At 44.2% G+C, this 22,757-nt stretch overlaps 1 protein-coding gene across 2 annotated transcripts in view; it reads left to right on the plus strand.

The window, feature by feature from the left end:
• The window catches only part of THADA (THADA armadillo repeat containing), a 930,763-nt gene that overhangs the window by 899,677 nt on the left and 8,329 nt on the right, over positions 1 to 22,757 (plus strand). For both annotated transcript variants that reach the window (XM_077485673.1, XM_077485674.1), the window contains one exon: positions 16,065 to 16,228. In XM_077485673.1, coding sequence (XP_077341799.1) covers positions 16,065 to 16,228 — 164 coding nt within the window. The remainder of the gene's footprint in view (positions 1 to 16,064; positions 16,229 to 22,757) is intronic.

Below are 22,757 nucleotides of genomic sequence, written 5' to 3' on the forward strand. Positions count from 1 at the left end.
GGACATGAAGCCACAGCTTGGCCCCATCCCTCTCTCCTCCTCATTGGCTCACTGACTTTGATTCACAGCAGCGGGAGCCAATGGCGCCTGTGTCTCAGACAATCTGGAGCGAGAGTTACGGGCAGCCGAGGTTCTCCTGCAACATGGCTGGATTGAGATGGGGCTCGGGTATTATCAAGTATTAGGGGGGGCTGCTGCACACAGAAGGTTTTTTTTTTTTTTTTTTTTAATCTTAATGCATTGAATTGAATTTTTTTTTCTGCATTTAGAACTACTTTAGGATCTTGCCCGTTTATACATTATAAAATCTGAATTCTATTAAACATAAAATATACTATCATAATAAACTGCAAGTGGGTTTCCTCTAAAACTTCCAAGATCGTTACCCTTTAAAATGTGTTCGTTTAACTCCATATGTCTTCTGTAAATGCAGTCCAGACAGAATATGGCGGCCAATCGGTATCAATAATGCATTCAGCGTCTTGCTGCTCTGTATTGGACTGCCCCCCCCCCCCCCTCCATTATCCTCTCTGCTCGGGAATGATGGGGAACGAGGGCCAATCACATCTGCTGTGCATATCCCTACATTCTTCCATGGGTGTTTCCTGCACTTAATCAGCCCTGAAGTAGGGTCTCAAGTGACAGTTTTATACTTTTTGTAGATGGTTTTGTATTTTTCCATCTAATTCTATCTTTGTAACGTTCCAAAAAGGGAAAAAAAAAAAAAAAGAAAAGAGAAAAAGGAAAATTTTCCACCCAGCCAGAGGGTAAAGCTAGGAATCTATCGTGATTATCAGTATCTAGTTTACAAAAAATGTCAAGCGTTTCATAAATGGAAGTCCACTCATGGGCAGATAGCTCACCGTTATTACATTGTGTCATATCTAAATAGGCCGAGCATGGTTCTAAACATCCAATCTGTCATCCTGCACTTTGTGTTGCGTACATCTAAACTGCACAACCCTTCTCAGAAAGCTAATAAAAATGATCGATTCCCACCCCGGGGAACAGTAAAAATGCACTTTCATTCGGCCATTCCTCAACGCTGAAATCCTAGCTTTGATATAATGTTGCATAATAATCAGAACATGTTGTTATTCCCTATATATTAAAATTCAATCCTCTTTAGGTTTGAGCCTCAACAAATCCATGGCATTGCAGGGTTCGGAGTTCACGAGAATAAATAATTGCAGAGAATGCTTGTAGGGCTCTGGCTTGTATTTAACCTTTTTTTTAGAACAAGTCGTGTTTTCAATTATAGGACTTAGATATACATGTGTGTTTATACGTTTATGGACAAGACGCGGCTTTAACCCTCGTTCACGTTGAATGCGGCTTTGAAATGTTGCGATTTTGGATTAAGACGAAATATTTCAAAGCAGCATGTCAGTGCGACTTCAGGTGTGACTTGAAAGACTTCTGTGTGGCTTCATGCACAGACGTCTATCCAAGTCGCACCTGAAATCGCCAAAACTAGTGCAAGGATTACTTTTTCTAATCTAATTGCGGCAACGGAAAGTAGGCGTTGCACCGGTGTGAACGGGGCTTAAATTTGGTGTTTTTCTTTTCTTATTTTTGGATAAATTGGGGGCAGTATTAAAACCCTGGCCAGGTTGTTTTTTTGCAACCTGTGACCCCCCCCCCCCTTCAATTCCAGGGATTTCTACCCACTCTACATTCAACAGGATGGGATATTATATGAGGTATTCAAAATCTTACAATTGGCACAGGAACAGTAGGTAAGGGTAATCTTCAGATGGAAGGAAATCTTCCAGTGACATCTACACTACTTTGACATACTTTACACTCGCTTCCTGTTGTGTTGTCAAGAGAGGGAGTGAAGGGTTATCTCCCTTATGGGAAACAGCAAAAACTGCCAAAGGATGTAACCATTCCCTATCCTACATGTGTCAAACACAAGGCCTGTGGGCCGAACCAGGCCCCCGAGGCCATTTCATGTGGCCCTTGCACCCAGGGCTTTTTTTCAGCTGGAACTTGGCTTTGTCACCTCCGGCTCTTGCCCTACGCTTCTCAATTACCAATGTCACTTGTACAGACAGAAGCCTTCTGTGTTTACAAGGACAGCTTTCCTTTCAGAGGCTCTTGCATATCCCTGCCTGCCCTGCGCTCACAGCGGGGACAATGGAGGTGCAGTGTGGAATGGAGCATCACGTGGTAAGCCGCACTGTGATCCTCATCTATGCCAGGGATCACCAGTGCCAACCAATAATCTCCCCGCAAGTGACAGAGCCACCTACACTGCCGGGAGGTGCTACACTTGCCCAACTAATTAAATTCAAAATACTAACACTTACAAAGCCATCCACAACTCTGCCCCCAGCTACATCACTAGCCTAGTCTCAAAATACCAACCTAATTGCCCGCTTCATTCCTCCCAAGACCTCCTGCTCTCTAGCGCCCTCATCACTTCCTCCCATATCTGCCTCCAGGACTTCTCCCAAGCCTCGCCCATCCTCTGGAACTCACTACCCCAATCTGTCAGACTGTCTCCAAATGTATCCACTTTTAGGCAACCCCTGAAAACTTTCCTCTTCAGAGAAGCCTATAATGCCTCCATCTAACAACTGCACTATTTTCTCCATTAGCTCATCCCCCACAGCTATTGCCCTTTTGTATAACTTGACCCTCCCTCCTAGATTGTAAGCTCTAACGAGCAGGGCCCTCTGATTCCCCTTGTCTTGAATTGTATTGTATTGTAATATCTACTCCAATGTTGTAAAGCACTGTGTAAACTGTCGGCGCTATATAAATCCTGTATTATAATAATAATAATAGAGCCAGGCCGGGTATGTGAGATGCAAGGAAGCTTTTGGGAAGAGGGGGGGGTCAGAGCTGTGAAGGAAGATGTGTGAAGAAGTGAGGGATGTGAAAGAGTGGAACAGAGGTCAGAGCCAAGGAGAGGTGGAAGTGAGATGTAGACAGTCTATGAAAAGAGCTGAACTCTGCACACTGTGCAGCATAGCACGCCCCTAAACCCAGCATTCTGTATGTGGCACACTCCTCAATCTTGCACTCTGTACACCCCTGAAATTGCACTCTGTATGTAGCACACCCCTAAACTATGCATGTAGCCCCCGGAACTCTGCACTATGCATGTAGCCCACCCTGGAGCTCTGCACTATGCACATAGCCCACCCCGGAACTCTGCACTATGCACATAGCCCAACCCGTAACTTTGCACCATGCACATAGCCCAGTATGCAGGTAGCCCACCCCTGAACTCTGCACTATATATGTAGCCCACCCCTGAACTCTGCACTCTGTACATAGCCCACCCCTGAACTATGCACGTAGCCCACCCCTGAACTCTGCAATATGCATGTAGCCCACCCCGGAACTCTACACTATGCACGTAGCCAACTATGCAGTATGCAGGTAGCCCACCCCTGAACTATGCAGTATGCAGGTAGCCTACCCCTGAACTCTGCAATATGCATGTGGCCCACCCCGGAACTCTGTACTTAGCCCACCCCTGAACTCTGCACGTAGCCCACCCCTGAACTTTGCACGTAGCCCACCCCAGAACTCTGCACTCTGTACGTAGCTCACCCCTGAACTCTGTACTATGCACGTAGCCCACCCCTGAACTATGCACGTAGCCCACCCCTGAACTATGCACGTAGCCCACCCCTGAACTATGCACGTAGCCCACCCCTGAACTATGCACGTAGCCCACCCCTGAACTATGCACTCTGTATGTAGCCCACCCCTGAATTCTGCACTATGCACGTAGCCCACCCCTGAACTCTGTACGTAGCCCACCCCTGAACTCTGTACGTAGCCCACCCCTGAACTCTGTACGTAGCCCACCCCTGAACTCTGTACGTAGCCCGCCCCTGAACTATGCACATAGCCCACCCCTGAACTCTGCACTCTGTGCGTAGCTCACCCCTGAACTCTGTACTATGCACGTAGCCCACCCCTGAACTCTGCACTCTGTACATAGCCCACCCCTGAACTCTGTACTATGCACATAGCCCACCCCAAAATTCTGCACTATACACATAGCCCACCCCGGAATTCTGCACTATGCACTTAGCCCACCCCTGAACTCTGTACGTAGCCCACCCCTGAACTCTGTACGTAGCCCACCCCTGAACTCTGTACGTAGCCCACCCCTGAACTCTGCACTATGCAAGTAGTCCACTCTGGAACTCTGTACTATGCAAGTAGCCCACCCCTGAACTCTGCACTATGCAAGTAGCCCACCCCTGAACTCTGCACTATGCAAGTAGCCCACCCCTGAACTCTGCACTATGCAAGTAGCCCACCCCTGAACTCTGCACTATGCAAGTAGCCCACCCCTGAACTCTGCACTATGCAAGTAGCCCACCCCTGAACTCTGCACTATGCAAGTAGCCCACCCCTGAACTCTCAACTCTGCACGTTGCCCACCCCTGAACTCTGCACTCTATACATAGCCCATCCCTCTACTCTGCATGCTGTGCATAGGGCACCCTTGAACCCTGCACATAACACACTCCTAGTATGAATTGCCTCTTTATGATCCTACCACTGTTACTGCAATTTGGCCACACCCACCATTCGAGGCGGTTCGGCGGTGAGGGCGTTGTTGAGCCCCCATTCTCTGAGAAAAAAAAGGCCTGGTTAAATTTACATGGTCTTCCAGATACAATGGGCCCTTAAAGAGGAAGTAAACCCTGATGAGTTTACTTCCTCTTTCATTCCCTGCAAAGGCAAAGCATAATGGACTACTATGCCTCGCATAGTAGCCCATTATGTGTCACTTACCTGACACAGGAGCTAGCGAAGTCACCGCTGTCCCCTGTAGTCCGCCGCATCCATCTTCTCGGTGGGTCTCGCTGCTCCGCTGCTGTCATTCGGCGAAGCCGCGATGACGTCACTCTCGCGCATGCGCATGGGAGCCGCCACTCACGACATATCGCCATTGACCGCGGCACGCTCAGTGCGCCTGCGTGCTGCTGTCTACAGCGGTGCCTGTCTTTCGGCAAATATCTCCTAAACCGTGTAGGTTTAGGAGATATTTCTTGGACGTACAGGTAAGCCTTAATCTAGGCTTACCTGTAGGTCAAAGTGTGTTGTAAGTGTTTACAACCACTTTAATGCTGATGCAGCCCACAATGAAAGTGAGTTTGACCCCTACCCTACTCTGTCCAAAACAGAAAAAAGATCCAGCTTTATGTAGACTTTATGTAGACTTTTTAAGAAATTATTAAAAAAAATGTAGAGACTGGTTTAGGTTCCAGCTGTCAAATATTTCTGGTGGAGTGGAAGATTTGGAAAGCATCCTGATTGGTTTTGGGTTGTTGTAGGAAGTATCTTATTGGGATAATTATGTTTCAAGTAGTGTTCTGCTAATCCTCTCGTGAATTTGGCTGACATGCTGCAGTGCAATGGAACTCACAGATATAGAGCGCTGTCAACTCTTTAAAGGCAAGGTGCCATCACATCTCCATGTCTTGCTTACAGCTGTACAGAAAACACATTCCTCCTGTGCATCCAGGCTAAACCAGAGAGGTGTGGGCTTTTAAGTGCGCAGATGCATGTTCAGACACATCATGATTCATGATCCAGATAAGATGCTTACTAATTTCAATAATATTGCAAAATTAAACTACCATACATAAACTGCAAGGAGCATGTAGGCCTCTACCACAAGCCCCAGCATGACCCGATGCACATTGTTAGAAGTCTTGTGCTTTTACTTGGTCATGGAGTACATAGGCTATGAAAAAGTTTTAATTGTCAGCCCTTACAGACATGATAGATTCTAGAAGTTTAAGCCATAAGTTTATCGTATCTAATTTTTACTCAAGACATTAATGCATGTTTCATTTTAGAGACTGCAACAGGGGGAATAAAACACCTTAAAATGAACCTGTAGCCAGCCTATGGACATTCAACTTTTTAACAGTAGCAGGAATGAAGTTCTCCAGTTTGGGCAGAGACACCCAAAAATAAGTAGGAATGTATCTAGAAAGGATGGTGGGAACATCTTGCTGTCTTAAATTGGCCATACACTAATAGATTTCATTCATTTAGACCACGCTTTCTCAACCTTTTAACCCTAGAGGAACCCCAAAAATAATTTTCAGGCCTCGAGGAACCTTTACTAAAACCAATTCATCAGGTAGGAAGAATGTTCCCCTTAAAGTGTTGCTCAGAATGCCACCTTTAAAGACAGCTAAAAATGTATTTTGCGTCATGCTGCTGGCTTTGCTAAGTGATGCTGAACCTTGAGCTCTGTAGGCATCATCAAAAAAGGTGGTTCATCAGCCACAGCTCAAGGAACCCCTAGCAACCTCTGGAGAAACCCTAGGGTTCCACGGAACCCTGGTTGAGAATGGCTGATTTAGACTGCAGACTAAAAAATAAAAATAAAATAAATTCTCCCATCCAAACAAATGGGGTGTGGAAGGGCAAATCCTCCTTACCGAACTATTATATTCTGATAGATGTGAGTCTTAGCTCTCATAATACCTGAATAGTCCCTGCAACTTGACTGGCTGTTTGGTGCCAATTGGCCAACTTTTTTGATCCTAGCTCCTTTATTAAGAGTCGCTTTGGGTAATTGACTTTTTGACTCTAAGAGAGAGAAAAAAAGAATCGGGCAGGTGACTTTTTTCTAGTCACTTTTGTTGCCCCTACATGAGAGTTCACCACTTGTACTGAATGCCCAAATCTATTGGATTTAGCTATTATTATTATACAGGATTTATAAAGCTCCAACAATTTGCATAGCACTTTACAATATAAAGGGAGACAGTACCGTTACAATACAATAAAATAAAAGAGGGTTAAGAGTGAACTGTCCCTAAGAGCTTATAATCTAATAGGATGGGGCAGGTGGTACAAAGGGTAATAACTGTAGGGAAGAGTTAAAATTTCAGTTGTTAATAAAATCCTGCACCGATCTCGAAACCAATTGTCTGTGTTTGAGGGCATATGCAACTCGGGCCTGCATGCCCCAGGTATCATTTCCCGATTATACGCCAACTTATCTTCTCCTTCTGCTTCCCTCCCGTCTTATGCAGAACAGTGGTCCACAGACCTAGGTATAGCACTTGACAAAGAAGCCTGGACAGAAATCTGGACCAATACCAAGAACTCTACCCAAAATGTTGTCGCTTCAGAAGCGAATTTTATTTTGTACCAGGTTACCCCCGGTCTGTTTCCGAGGGTGTAATGAAACGGGCACCCATATTCATATTTGGTGGACGTGCCCAGTGGTGAAACGCTTCTGTGCGACAATATTTCAGATGGCCTCTGTGCTGACACATGAAAACTTGAATCCCGACCCCTCAGTAGCTTTCCTCAATTTAGCACCCCAAGAATGCACTAAGACCCAGATGCGTCTCCTTCTTCAACTAACTACAGCGGCAAAGCAAACTATAGCGAGAGCCTGGAAAACACTGACCCTTAACATTACAGAAGTGAAAAACAGAGTCACCCAAGCCCTGATCCATAGTAGGATAGAAGCAACGATCCTAGATCGAATACCCCGGCATAGTAGGATATGGCAACCTTGGGTCAAGCATTTCCTACCCCCTAACCTAGACCCTCGCCTTTTAGAGCCTTGACCATGCCCACCTTAGGCAAGAAACTGGTGACTGCTGACCCGGGGCCTCCCAACCATGTCTGTCTCCCTCCTCTGTGCTATCCTGTGTCCTGTTTCTCTTCCTACTTCTTCCTTCTCTTTCTATACTCGAACTTTGCTCCCCTCTACCCTATACCCTTGAAATTAAAGAAATGCTGCTCAGACAGTACTAGTTCTCCAACGCTATATAACGATCTCTGTCTCTGGAGTAACCCAATTAGCTAACCTTCCGAAGCTCTGGGACATCTTGTCCCTCTAGTTCCAGATCAAGCTTACCCCATTCAACTGTCAAGCTGTAGACAATGGACTTGTTCTCAGTGCTATTCCCCAGCTTTAATGTATAGCCTTCAATTGTACCATTGTTTAAAGCAATCTTATGTTAGCATTACCTGTTTAAAACTTGTATTGTACTGTGTAACTATGATATTAAGTAACAATAAAAATGTTTGAAAAGAAAATTTCAGTTGTTGGTGGGAGGCAGGATATAGGCCTCCCTGAAGAGATGAGGTTTCAGGGATCGCCTAAAGGTGGCCAGAGTAGGAGCCGGACAGACTGAAGTAAAGAGTTCCAGAGGATGGGAGAGGCTCTAGGGAAGTCCAGGAGACAATATAGCTAGGAGCAGGAGGTCTTGGGAGGAGCGGAGAAGACAATTTGGGTAATATTTGTTGGTAAGGCTGGGGGCAGAGTTGTGAATGGCTTTGTATGTTAGTATTTTGAATTTAATTCTCTGGCCAGTTGGAAGCTAGTGAAGGGATTGGCAGAGAGGGGTGACAGGCATTCTGCCACATTCAGAGAGTCTGGCAGCAGCATTTATGATAGACTGAAGAGGGGATAGCCTATGGAGAGGTAGGCCTATGAGAGGGGAGTTTCAATAGTCAAGGCAAGAAATAACAAGGGAGTGAATGAGTAACTTGGCGGTTTCATAATTTAAAAAGGGGCAGATTATAGAAATGTTACAGAAGTGAAGTCTACAAGTTTTTAACAGTGACTGGATTTGGGGCTGAAAGCACAGGTCGGAGTCTAGGACTACACTTGGTACCCTGGTGTGGTGGGGAGGGACTGATAGTTGTATTATTGATCTTGATGGAAAAGTCAGCGAGGAGGACAAGAGCCCTATCATTAATAGTAGACCCATGGATGGCCAGTAAACAATATTGCCATATTTTTTGCTTTTTATATACAGTTTTTATATAGATTGACCATTTATTCAGTGTTTCAGTTGCACTTGAGTATTACTTTTAAAGGCAAGTCCACCCAACTTGTTAGAAGCTGTGCTTGGGAGTTAAACCCTCTGATGGTTTCTTATATCTCTCTAGCATTCTGGTGATGAGAGCTTTGCTCTTCATTTCCCATTTTAAAACTGAAATCTGGCTTTTAGTAAGGGTTGACTCTGATTAATTTGCAATGTGAAAGATGGGAACTAGAGGTATGTAGGTGGGTGCAGGAGGTATGTAGGGGGGTTACCAAAATGGAGAAAGCTTGGGTAACATATCGTCAGTATAGCAATGCCCGCCATTCGTCCAATGAGGGATCAGAAAGTGGGGCAGTGGCACAGTTCTGCAGGTGCTGTAATTGAGCCATCATTCTTGTGCTAAGCAGCATAGCATTGGTGGATGAATCACAACAATATGTGCATACTTTACAAATCTCATAGCAGATAGAGCAATCCTTAAACATCACACGTTTAGTAGGCTGCTCAAATTGTGTTTTCTTATGTGTATACTTTATAAATTGTCTTGAAGTGATATAGAAAATGCTCTTAAGATAACCTGAGGCTTCATACAGAGGGCTTGCCCTGATCAGGGTCGTCTTTAACGTGGGGCAAAAAGGGCATCTGCCCAGGGCCCTGCCATTGTTGGGGGGGCCCCGCACTGCCCGGCTCTTGAGCCCCACTCTGCCCAACGGTGTTAGGCCACCTCAGGTGCTGGTCGCATGCTGGCTACTTGCCTACTGTCACTTATAAATACAGAAGCGCCACTTCTGTATTTACAAGCCACAGCATTCCTCCTTCGGTGGCCGCTCGGATCCCTCAAATATACACCGATCTCTATTAGAGCAGAGGAGGAAGGGGGTGGGGAAGCTGCTTCTGAAATCTGCAGGCTGCACAGTCATCGGGCAACATACCATGAGTAGGATTTGTGAGCGGAGAACTGTGTACTGGAATCAGGGGTGGGGTGGGAGGAGAGCCTTGTACTTGAGGGGGGGGGAGTGGAGCTCTGGACTGGAATGGGGTGAGGGAGCGTTGGGAGATCTCTGGACTGGAATGGGGGGGGGGGGGCGAGCCTTATACTTGGGGTGGAACTCTGTACTGAAATCATAGGGGAGTGGGGGGAGAAGACCCCTGCACTCTGCACTTTTCACCTACCCCACCCCTGCACTCTGCACCTAGCACACTCCTGCACTCTGCACCTAGCGCACTCCTGCACTCTGCACCTAGCGCACTCCTGCACTCTGCACCTAGCGCACTCCTGCACTCTGCACCTAGCGCACTCCTGCACTCTGCACCTAGCGCACTCCTGTACTCTGCACCTAGCGCACTCCTGTACTCTGCACCTAGCGCACTCCTGTACTCTGCACCTAGCGCACTCCTGTACTCTGCACCTAGCGCACTCCTGTACTCTGCACCTAGCGCACTCCTGTACTCTGCACCTAGCGCACTCCTGTACTCTGCACCTAGCGCACTCCTGTACTCTGCACCTAACGCACTCCTGTACTCTGCACCTAGCGCACTCCTGTACTCTGCACCTAGCGCACTCCTGTACTCTGCATCTAGCGCACTCCTGTACTCTGCACCTAGCGCACTCCTGTACTCTGCAACTAGCGCACCCCTGCACTCTGCACCTAGCGCACCTCTGCACATGGCACACCCCTGCACTCTGCACATGTTTCAACGCTGCATGTAGTGCAAAGTTAAACCCTGCATGTAGCTCACCCCTAACCCTGTACTCTGTACATGGCACACCCCTGCACTCTGTACCTAGCGCACCCCTAAACCCTGTACTTTGTATATAGCGCAACTTTCAACTATGCACTCTTTAGTGTGCCCCTCAACCCTGCACTAGTTACATAGGGCACCCCCTTAATGTTAGTGCAGTTTGGCCACACCCACAATTTGATGCACAGGTAATGATGTATAGTAACCTCTAGCAACCAACCAGTGAGTGATAATTATGTTCTGTAACCTCTAGCAACCAATCAGTGAGCAGTAATGATGTGCAGTAACCTCTAGCAACCAATCAACAAGCAGAAATTATGTGTTGTAGCCTCTAGCAACTAATCGGTGAGCGGTAATGATGTGCTGTAACCTCTAGCAACCAGTCAGAGAGCGGTAATGATATGCTGTAACTAATCGCAATCACTGCCTGATCTGCTGCAGTAAACTCATTATGAGTCTGGCTACTAATTACTGTATGTTTTCAGAGCAAGGTCCAATCAATATTAAAGATGGCCCTGGCCCTGATTCCCATCGTGACACAAATACTCTGTGTTGAAATACTTGAATTTAGTTTACATTTCTTCGGCAAGGAACGCAAACACTGTACCGATAAATACATACTGGAGAGGATTAACTAGATTCTCCCTGAACTGTGAAAGTTCCTCCAACTCAGAGAAAATCCTCCCTTTTTTTTTGTAGAAGCCAGGGAATAAGAGTGATACCATTTTGCGCAAGTCAAAGCTTGTGTGTGTGGACAGCTCTTAGTGCTCTTTATTAGAATGAGAGCAATGTACAGAACAAGACCACACTGCGTTCCTTCCACAAAATAAGTCATATTAGTTTTCAGGCACAGTGTCAAGGAAAGTGCAGGTTGAGTTCATCTTTTGGTGAATCCTGTAAAAAAAATTATGGGTGTTCGAGGGTAGTGCATTCGTTGTCTGCCGACATCCTGTATCATTTCATTAGAAAATTCCAAAGTGATCTTTTGAGTTGTTGGAAATCACCATGATTTAAGATGAAATTTCCCTTATAAAAAGAATCTCTGACCAACAATGATTTTCCACTGAGCAGCTTTGATTTTCTGCCTGGCTTTTATTGCTGCCAGGTTTCTCCATAGCGTTGTTTTGGCAGATTTGTCCCTTCACATCATTTTGTCGCTGTCATGATGCTTTCCCTTTAGGAATTCACAGCTTGGTGACACAGGTCATTTTTTCTTTTTATGCTCTTTCTGGAAATAAGTGAAGAACTTTTTTTTTTTTTTTTTTACCAGATACATCTTTAAATTTTCCATTTGGGGCCCATTTATACTTCGCAGTAAAAGTTTCAACCTCTCAGTATTGTTCCATGAAAAATATAATTTCTGCATCTGTATGGGGAAATTGCCAATACAAGATCAAAGCCAGTGTGTGTGTGTGTGTGTGTGTGCTTAAGCAAAACATTATATTCCCTGTAAGAGGTGCCTGTTCTAAATAATCTCTATTTAGGAAATAAAAAGGAAATCATTTATTATTACCGTTACAAATTTTGGCATCATGAACAGGATGCACAAGCAGATGCAATTGTTAAGCAACCCAGAGACACCTTCTGCTTCCAGCCTGAGTTTAGCCCCTGCCTGGTTGGAGCACTAGCACCCCAAATTACAGAATATGATGGTTATAACATAATTTAGCCTAGGCTGGACTGGACATATGCAGGGCACAATTCACATTTTATAAAAAGTAACAGTGCAGTGCTTATAATTTTATAAACAAACACATTGACATACAACGGATATGAAAAGTTTACACACCCCTGGTAAAATGTCAGGTTTCTGTGATGTAAAAAAAAAGAGACAAACATAAATCATTTTAGAACTTTTTCCACCTTTAGGCCAGGTTCACACTGCTGCGGGGGGAGATCCGGATGTGATTCGCACCGCACTGCAGTGCAAATCACATCCGATCTCCGTAGCGATGCGAGTTCAGCCATACAGATAGTATGGCTGAATTCGCATCGCTCCCGCAGCAAACTCGCACGGGACCCTTTTTTTGGTCCGCAACAGAATCGGATCGCATGGGTGTTCACACCATGCGATCCGATTCCTGTGCGAGTCTGCAGATCGCACTGCGATATGCGGACGGATCTGGGGGTGTCATTAACATTTCATTGACACTCCCAGCCGTTCGCATAGGGCAGTGTGAACTGCCGGCGGGAGTCATGCGATGCGGGGAAAACGCCGCGGATTCGTGGCGTTCCCGCATCGCTGTGGTGTGAACCCAGCCTTAATGTGACCTATAAACTGTACAACTCTGTACTGAAAAATCTTTTAGGTGGAGAGAAGTAAAAATAAAAAAATAAAATAATATGGATGCATAAATGTGCACACCCTTAAACTAATACTTTGTTGAAACACCTTTTGATTTTATTACAGCACTCAGTCTTTTTGGGTATGAGTCTATCAGCATGGCACATCTTGACTTGGCAATATTTGCCCACTCCTCTTTGCAAAAACCCTCCAAATCTGTCAGATTGCCAAGGGCACCTCCTGTGCACAGCCCTCTTCAATTCACCCCCCCCCCCCCCATTTTCAATCGGATTCAGGTCTGTGTTCCAAAATGTTAATCTTCTTCTAGTGAAGCCATTCCTTTGTTGATTTGAATGTATGCTTTGGGCCGTTGACATGCAGAAAGGTGAAGTTCCTCTTCATGTTCAGCTTTCTAGCAGAAGCCTGGAGGTTTTGTGCCAATAATAACTGGTATTTGGAACTGTTAATAATTCCCTCTACCTTTACTAAGGCCCTTGTACCAGCTGAAAGAAAACAGCCCAAAGCATGATGCTGTCACCACCATGCTTCACTGTGGGTATGGTGTTCTTTTGATGATGTGCAGTATTGTTTTTGCGCCAAACATATTTTGGAATTATGACCAAAAAGTTCAACCTTGGTTTCATCAGACCATAACACATTTTCCCACATGCTTTTGGGAGACTTCAGATGTGCAAAATTTAACCAGGCTTGGATGTTTTTCTTCTTAAGAAAAGACTTCCATCTTGCCACTCTACCCCATAGCCCAGACATATGAAGAATACGTGAGATTGTTGTCACATGTACCACACAGGCAGTACTTGCCAGATATTCCTGCAACTCCTTTAATGTTGCTGTAGGCCTCTTGGCAACCTCCTTGACCAATTTTCTTCTCATCTTTTCAATTTTGGAGGGACGTCCAGTTCTTGGTAATGTCACTGTTGTGCCATATTTTCTTCACTTGATGATGACGGTCTTCACTGTGTTCCATGGTATATCTAATGCCTTGGAAATTTTTGTTGTACCCTTCTTCTGACTGATACCTTTTTAACAATGAGATCCCTCTGATGCTTTGGAAGCTCTCTGGGGACCATGGCCTTTGCTGTAGGATGCGACTGAGAAAATGTCAGGAAAGACCTACAAGAACCGCTTTATTTGGGTTTAATCAGAGGCATTTTAAATGATGGCCGATGTGTACTGACTCCTATTTAACATGATTTTGAATGTGATGGAAATCGTGTTGGGTATATATGATGCTTCTGGAACTATCACAGATATAAGAACCCACCATGGGATTTAACATGTCATAAAAGCCAGAGAGAACAGCATTGGCTTCTTTTAGTGTGTCCATATTTTAGGCTTTTTGTAGGTGGTTATCCCGATGACAGACCTTAGTCATGTTCTGCATTCCATCAACCTCTATTTACACAGGATGATTTGGTGAGACAGTCTATTAGAACAAGCAGAATGGATGTTTGTGTGTTTGCTGCGGAACTGTTTACTGGATGAATATGAAGAACATCCCTAATGACTGCATGACTGGTTTGTTTGTAATAGTGGACACGCTCTGGGAATCAGCAAAAGCCGGGATTGTGAAATGATCCAGTGTCCATGTGTGGAGCTCCTCGCTCGAGCACATATTTAGCCTCAGACTAAAAATGACGCAATGCAGAAACGATGCCGAATTCACTCCATTTACATTTAAAATCTGGTGTAAAGAGAGCCGGGCTGATTATAGAATGTGTTTTACAGGACCCCACCACTGTATACATGGTTTTATTTTTGTTTTTCTACTCATTAGAGTTAATTTAGCTGCCTTGTTTAAGTAAATGCAGCCTCTCTAACTTCCTATACTGGCTTCTAGTCAAATGCTAATCAGTTTCCCATAAGCTGGAGAGTGATATGGAGTAAACAAGGCTGCGGAGAGTAGGCCAAACCAATGAGGTAAACACACAAGAACATATGAATCATCTCTACATTAAAGGATAAGTGCACTTTAAAACAAAGTGCATTTATTTATTTTTTACCCCATTCGCCTGCACAAACCTAACCCACCATTCCCCTTCACAGATGCAGGCTTACCTGTTTCCAGCAGCTGCGGTTCCACTGTTTGCATGCATCCAGTGGTGCAGGTCTTCACTGCATACTAGTGTCCCATTGACCCATAGATGTCTGTGAGGCTGTGTTCTGAGGACAAATGCCCATAGTCTCATAGAAGTCTATAGGGCTGTAAAGCACAGACCAGGACAGTGGAGACTTGCAGAACCACGGCCCTCAGATTGAGGTAAAGCTGGCCATACACCGAACAAGAGAAAACTATCAATTTCTCCATCCACGCTAGATGGCTATACTGGCAATATTTAATATGGTATCTAACCCCAAGAATAAAAATGTAATCTTTGCTGCTTATCAGTCCCTAGTTGTGAGGACTGCCTTATGGATTGTTTTTCCTTTATTTTTACCTGGTGATCCTGCTGGGTGGCATTTCTCACCCAACAAAGGGCATCTTTGGAGGAGAAGCTTGTCATCTTGGGACAGGATGTGTTTTAGGAGTACAGAACATATCCATAACATGGAGGAGGTATTGTGTAGTCCGAAGAGGTGAACTTGACAAGGCTAATAACACGTTTTGAGACAAAACACAGTGCACAGGACAACTCTGGATTTCTGGCACTTACTGAACAGATATAATTAAACACTTTCAATGGAATGTTTAAAGCCCTGTACACATGGGCAGAATATCGGGCTATATTGGCCAGTTTAATAGAAACCGTTAGCCTTTTAGCTGTGTGTACAGTAGCCGGCTTCGACAGAAGCTGGCTGAAAGTCCAGCTTCTGTCGAAGGGGCATGACCAAAAAAAGGTCTACCAATTGGGATCTCTGCCATTGGCTGAGAGCGCTGTTCTGGCAGGGGGTGGTCCCCCTGTCAGAACACAATAGCTCAGCGGGGGAGATCGATGTACTAACAATGGATCGTTAGTACAATGGCTCCTCTCCAGCTCTTGAGTTTTTTCTTTGTCAGCCCACTGGGTTGAACGAAAAAAGACTGCTAGTGTGTACCAGGCTTTACAGATCAAAAGGGAGCCAGTAAGAGAAGTTCAGTGTTGGTGTTACCTAAACTTCAATAATCCACTGGTTTGTTTTACAGTAATGACTATACAATATAACTAGACTGAAATTAGTTACATAAACAAGGCCTGTATTAATGACACCTTATTATCTGTGTTTATGTGCTATCCTTTGTGCAGGGTTTGCATTCTCTACTGTCAATCCTCCTATGGCCTTGGACCTGACGTTGGGTGTCTTATGTGAAGTTCTGCAGCAGTGGGATGAAGTCTCAGCCGGTGTGCCTGTCCTCCTTGAATGGTTATTAGGAGAAAATGACCTTAGTGATCTGGAAACTGTGAATACGGTAATAGGACTAACAATCTTCTTCAACTTTCCTGTACATTAAATTACGTTATTATCATTAGTTACATTGTTACACTATCTGGGGAAAGAAGATCACAGGTGGACTGAAGGCAACGTTCAGGCAAATTTCATTTTTGTTACTAGTGCAGTAAATGGCTTACCTAGGTGAATGATTTGCCTTCTTCTTAGATCTGAGCCCACATTTTGCAGCACTCCTGCAAACTTTCCGTTCAAGTATCGGAATCAACTTCCTGTGTAGATGACCAGTCACCACCGCCTGTGCTCTGTATTTTGAGTGACTGGTCTCCTCAATGTCCACGCTCTGATTCAGTGGGGATGCCTATTCTAAATGGCAGAGCCTCTCCCCTGTCACAATGTGCTGGATGCCCATCTAGCAGAAACAAGGAAGACCCCCAGCCACCTGGCAGTCTACCCTTCAAATCAGACATGACAGCCATCAAGGTGAGGCTGAATCAGCCACAGCTGACAGAATTCCATGAAGAGCATCTACTGCTCAAGGCGCCCAGTTGTGTGGGAGGTATGAAGTCCAAATAAGTACAGTAAGTTTCCCCACTTACCTCCCTGACAAACCCTCCTCCTGTTGGCTACATAGCTCTTTAGTGATCACACCTATTCATGGGCACTTGTGCATGCCTTATTGTGTGCTATACATCTGTGTCTATTTATTCTAAATGCCAATCACAGATATACAGTTTAAAGCAACACAATGGTCCTTCAGAACACCACAGCATAAGCACAGATATGAATGCACTCTGTATTGCCCAGAAGTGCAGGCATGCTTTTTCCTAAATTGAGACTTATTAAGTACCCCATTCAAAGTGAATAGGTTGCCTTAATGCAACATATGTTACTATGTACTTAGGTGTGAAAAGGTCCATAAAGCAGCCTATTTTTGGAGACCAAATATGAAGTACAAAACTTGCTTCCAGCTTTTCATTTTTTCTTTTTTTGTATTCTTCATAATTTTTCCAATACAATACAGAAAGGAAACAAGGAAAACACATAGAACAAGTAAAACAGACCATTGCTTAGCCATAAGGGCCCAACATCGTGTATTGCATAATTTGAGAAGCAGTATATATTGCTGGAATTGCATAAAGCCTTTTCAGGAGATAGGAGAAGCGCTATGCACAAATCAAGCAAGGGCTTTCACAATATACTAGAGGACAGTGAAAATTGTCAATAGAGATCAAGGGGCCCATAGCGATGGAAGGTGACAATGTACACCTATCATGTGATTTGGTTTATGGCATCTAGGGGGACCAAGCCACAAATGGGTAGAACAGGGACTTATAGAGAATCCCAAAAACAAAAAAGGGGGAGGGGGTGAGAAGGGAAGAAGAGGGGGAGGCAGAAAAAGGTGCTACCAGTGGGAGTGTCCACCGACAAGGCCAGATTTAATTATTTTATGCCGGTGATAGCCATTCTTGATTACAGGACCCACACAATAATATTCGAAGGGCTCATGCACGTGGACACGTTTTGGGTATACACTGCAAGATATTTTCCTTTTCATTTTGGGGATTGGTAGGTGTTGGAATACAGACCAGCAGGCTGTAGAAATCAAAGACAGACTATCAGATGCCATGGCTGTATGTCTGTAATCACATGCTTACAGGGGCAATTGAGCATCCCTGTATGTGAACAGTTCGCATACAGGGCTGCAGACCATTAATTTCAACAAAAACTTCCCATAAAATGTTATGTGTATTTATGCAGGGAGTTATGTAGACATCCAAAAGCCCTGAGACTTCTGCTGGAGGCCGCCATCTTTAATATGATGTCAGCAGCCCCAGAAGACTCAGATTGTGGGACACTGAAGAGTATTCCCCTTCACTCCTCCCCCAGCTGTTACATAAAAGTTTATGGAGGGAGGTAAGGGGAGGGGCAGAGGTGCTGGGTCAGCACAGACAGTAATTAGACACTCCCAGGAGAGGACAGAGCTTTCATATTCAAGGAGAAAGGGGGCTGTGCTAGGGAATGGACTTTTCCTAGGGTAGTAAAACTCCATAGCAAGCTGAAAGACACATTGCAAGCGAATAAATTAAAAAAGAACATTTATGGAATGTAAAAACACTGCGTTAAGCTTTAAGTTAGCATTTAAGGCTGAGTTCCAGGCATTTTTTTATTTCAATGATTTTTATTGAAATCACATTTTTGACAGATAACAAGGGTTCTCATTGATACAAGTTTTATGTCAACAGTAGTGTTACAATAATGGGTCTCAGATTAGCATGAAAGGAACATTATAAAATTGTACTAAAACAAAGGGAGCCCCAGGCATTTTATGAACATGAGGAAAACATGGGGAATGACTTGTTAGCGACTTGAACGACTTTGATAAATTAAAAAAGAACATTTATGGAATGGAAAAACACTTTAAGTTAGCATTTAAAGCTAAGTTCCAGGCATTTTATTAACACCCCCACCCCCCGTACGTCAAGTCACTGGCCATGCAATGGCTCCTGGAATATGATTGTCATCGATCCCAAGAGACAATGCAGCGCCGCTTGTTTATGCGCCAATGAGCCATATCCCGGAAGGACATACCAGTGGGCTTCGGCTGCCCATTCTCAAGATGGGAACGGTTGGTGGGGACTGCTAAGTAAGCGTTTTAAAATAAATAACATTTAAAAAACCTACATTAGATAATAATGCCGCTTAATATAGGATTAGGTGCAAGCACGGCGGTGTTATTGAAGAAAAAACTAAAAATTTGTTGGAACTCCACTTTAAAATATTTAATTGTTCTGTACCTTTACCTGCAATCTTTAAGGTTGTGACAGGTTCTCTTAAAGCTCTGGAGTCCAGGGTGCATGCCAGTGTGTGTGTACGCCAAGCTATGTAAAGCTTTCAGCAGCTTGGCAAGTTGGCACTTTAAGGTTCCATTCACACTTGTACGACTCCAAAGTTACACCGACTTTGGAATGCAACTTTGAATCAACTTTGACGCAACTTTGGATGGGTGCAACTTGGATATGACTTTGGCTTTGACCGGTGAGAATGGAGAACTGTTGCAATGCATAACAATCAGACCAAAGTAGTGCATGAATTACTTTAAATTCGCTGCAACTTTAAGTCACACATATACGAATGGTTGTCATTGGGAAAACATGGGGAACGACTTGTCATTCGACTTTGATGTCCAAAGTTGCATGACAAGTCGCACAAATGTGAATGGAGCCTAAAGCACCATTTAGCTCCAGTTTGAGGAAGATAAATGCAGATATTAATGAAAATACTGACCATCACCTTAAACAATCTGCAAGCAAGACTCAGTAGGATTTATCACTACATGAAGTGTGTTGCCTGCCTGCTGAATCCTGCTATCTTCCACAAAAGTAACTCAATGATTGATGTACAGAGAGAAGCTTGCTCTGTAGCAGAGAATTCCAGAGCTTCCGGGCTGTCTGATTCGAAAGCACATATAAACTGGTGCCATGGCTGTCTGGGGATCCTCCTGCCTTAATAATACATTTTCGGTCATCCCAAGCACGCATTTTGTGCGACAGTTTGTGAAACAAATATCTTTGTTAATTTGTGCCTACAGACAAGACCTGACATGTGCTGCAAGCCTGCAGAGGAGCCATAACCCCCGGCAGCTTGTCCAATGCTTGACGTAACCTGACACAAGAATGTTGTTTTATCCACATGTCCAATTAGCGGCACAGGTGTATAACAGCAATGCAGTCATTTCATGAGAGGATATGGAAGGCGTGAATGCCGCTATATAATAATTAAGCTGTACACTGCTTTTATGCCACAGGGCTCAGTGGGCTTTTACAATTACAAAATTAAAGCAAATTAGCACTAAGGAACGTAAACACTATAGGTGTTTTAAGACCTGTTGGGATTATCTTGAGTTACCAAAACGTCTGGCTAAACAGGAAAGGCTTTATACTTTCTGCTTTTTAATAATTTCCAAACTTCTTCTGTACCAGATGCAGAGTTATAGGAAAATAGAACTGATTTATGAGGGTGTTTTATTTAAATTTGCAGCCAAGCAAAGAGTTGTAATTTACAGTAAGTAGAAATGTTGGCAGCGAGGGCCGTTCTTAAAGAAAAATTACGGACGCAATTTGGTCAATCTACCGCCACCAATCAGCAATCATATTGCATAGTTTTGAGAGGTGTATTCTAATGAAAGGTGTCATCTGGTTGTTTGCTATGGGTAACTGCATTTTGCAGAGTGCCCCTATTAGCTCATGGGTTTACAATGGGCTTCACTACCCAGAGCTTGCGATTTAAACCTGAACTCCAGGCAAACAGCTAAATATTTTATTCTATCTTTTCATGTGACAACACTGTCAGAAACCATAAATCAGACCGAGACAGAAATACAATTAAATCACACTTGTTTATTAAAGCGGTAGTAAACCCGCTAATGTTTTTTTGTTTTTTTTACCACCTGCAAAGCAAAAGGGATAATGAGCTAGTATGCACCGCATACTAGCTCATTATGAAATACTTACCTTAGAACGAGGCCCCGACATCTGGCCCGATCCACACCGAGGGAGCTGACATGCTCCCTCTGCGTTTCTTCCGGGTATTGCGGCTCCGGCGCTGTGAGTGGCCGGAGCCGCGATATCGTCACTCCCGCGCATGCGCGCGGGAGATTTCTTTCCAGCCGGTCGGCCACTGCCGGATTTTCAGCCGAGAATCCCCTTGTGCGCATGCGCCGCTGCAGTCAACGGCGCATACCGAGGGGAATATCTCCTAAACCGTACAGGTTTAGGAGCTATTTTTTTTACCTACCGGTAAGCCTTATTATAGGCTTTCCTGTAGGTTAAAGTAAAAAAAAAAGAGTATACAACCACTTTAAATAAGAACAAAAAGGTAAATAGAGAAAGCGTAGTCAAAGCATAGCCAGGGTCCAGTAACCGGATCGAGTAGTCAGCCAGTCCAGAGTTCAATAACCAGATCGGGTAATCAGCCAGGCCAGAAGTCAGGGATCCAAGTAGAGCAACAGCAAGCAGGATAAGGAGCCAGAAGGGATGTCAGCAATCCAGTCTTGAACAGAACCGCAGGAGATGGTTTCTTGTGATGTGACCAAGGCGAAGGCAGATATGAAGTGAGCTGGACAGCTTTAATTAGGCAGGTCAGACGAGCTGGAAAAGGAACAGCTGGTAACTGTGGAGAGAGATGGGAGCTGGCAATTAGCTGACAGCTGAGCAGCCAGCCCAGAGAAGGAAGGGCTAAGCCAGCCCTGACAAACACTGAAGAAATGACACTTTGCTGCAATGTAAAATAGTGAGTGTACAGCTTGTATAACAGTGTAAATTTGCCGTCCGCTGGTGATGGACTGGCCAAGCATGTTTCCAGATCTAAACCCTATTGAACATCTGTGGGGTATTTTCAAATGGAAGGTGGAGGAGCACAAGGTCTCTAATATCCATCAGCTCCGTGATGTCATCATGGAGGAGTGGAAGAGGACTCCAGTGGCAACCTGTGACGCTCTGGTGAACTCCATGCCCAAGAGTATTAAGGCGGTGCTGGAAAATAAAGGTGGCCACACAAAATATTGACACTTTGGGCTCAATTTGGACATTTTCACTTAACCACTTGCCAACCAGGCCAATTGTGACATTTCTCTGCTACCTGTAAAAATCATATTTTTTTTTGCTAGATATTTACACAGAACCCCCAAATATTATATGTTTTTTTTTTTTTTTTTTAGCAAAGACCCTAGAGAATACAATGGCGGTCATTGCAACTTTTTATCATGGCACGGTATTTGTGCAACAATTTTCCTAACACTTTTTTTGGGGGAAAAAAAACAAAACGTTTTGTGCTTTAAAAAAAACGGTTAGCCCAATTTTTTTTTTTTTGCATAATGTGAAAGATGAAGTTTATGGCGAGTAAATAGATAAATATACTTAACATGTCACGCTTCAAAATTGCTCGTGGAGTGGCACCAAACTTCGGTACTTAAAAATCCCCATAGGCGACTCTTTAAAAAAATTTACTGCTTACATGTTTTGAGTTACAGAGGAGGTCTAGGGCTAGAATTATTGCTCTCGCTCTAATTTGCGCGGCAATACCTCACATGTGATTTGAACACCGTTTTCATATGTGGGGGAAAATCACATATGCATTCGCTTCTGTGTGCACGCACACAGGGACAGGGGTGCTTTAAAAAATATATATTTTTTTATTGTTAATTTTACTTTTTTTTTTTTAGTTTGACACTTTTTAAAAAAAAAAACATTTTTTTTTATCACTTTTATTCCTATTACAAGGAATGTAAACATCCCTTGTAATATGAATATGGCATGATCGTCCTCTTTATAGTGAGATATAGGGTCAATAAGGCCCCAAATCTCACCTCTAGGCTGGAAAGCCTGAACAAAAAAAAAATAAGTGAAATGATCTTGGATTCCCAGCCGAGGCGGCGCTGTTTGTTTAAATGCAGAGGCCGGAACCAGAGGGGGGCGTGACAGGATGTGCAGAGTGGAGTGAGTGAGTGCGTGAAGACGCTGTGTGTGTCTCCCTCCCTGGCCCCCATGGCG

The sequence above is a fragment of the Lithobates pipiens genome, unplaced genomic scaffold (genome assembly GCF_037356315.1).
Source record: "Lithobates pipiens isolate NorthernLeopardFrog02 unplaced genomic scaffold, aLitPip1_a1.2 Scaffold_18, whole genome shotgun sequence".
NCBI lineage: Eukaryota > Metazoa > Chordata > Amphibia > Anura > Ranidae > Lithobates > Lithobates pipiens.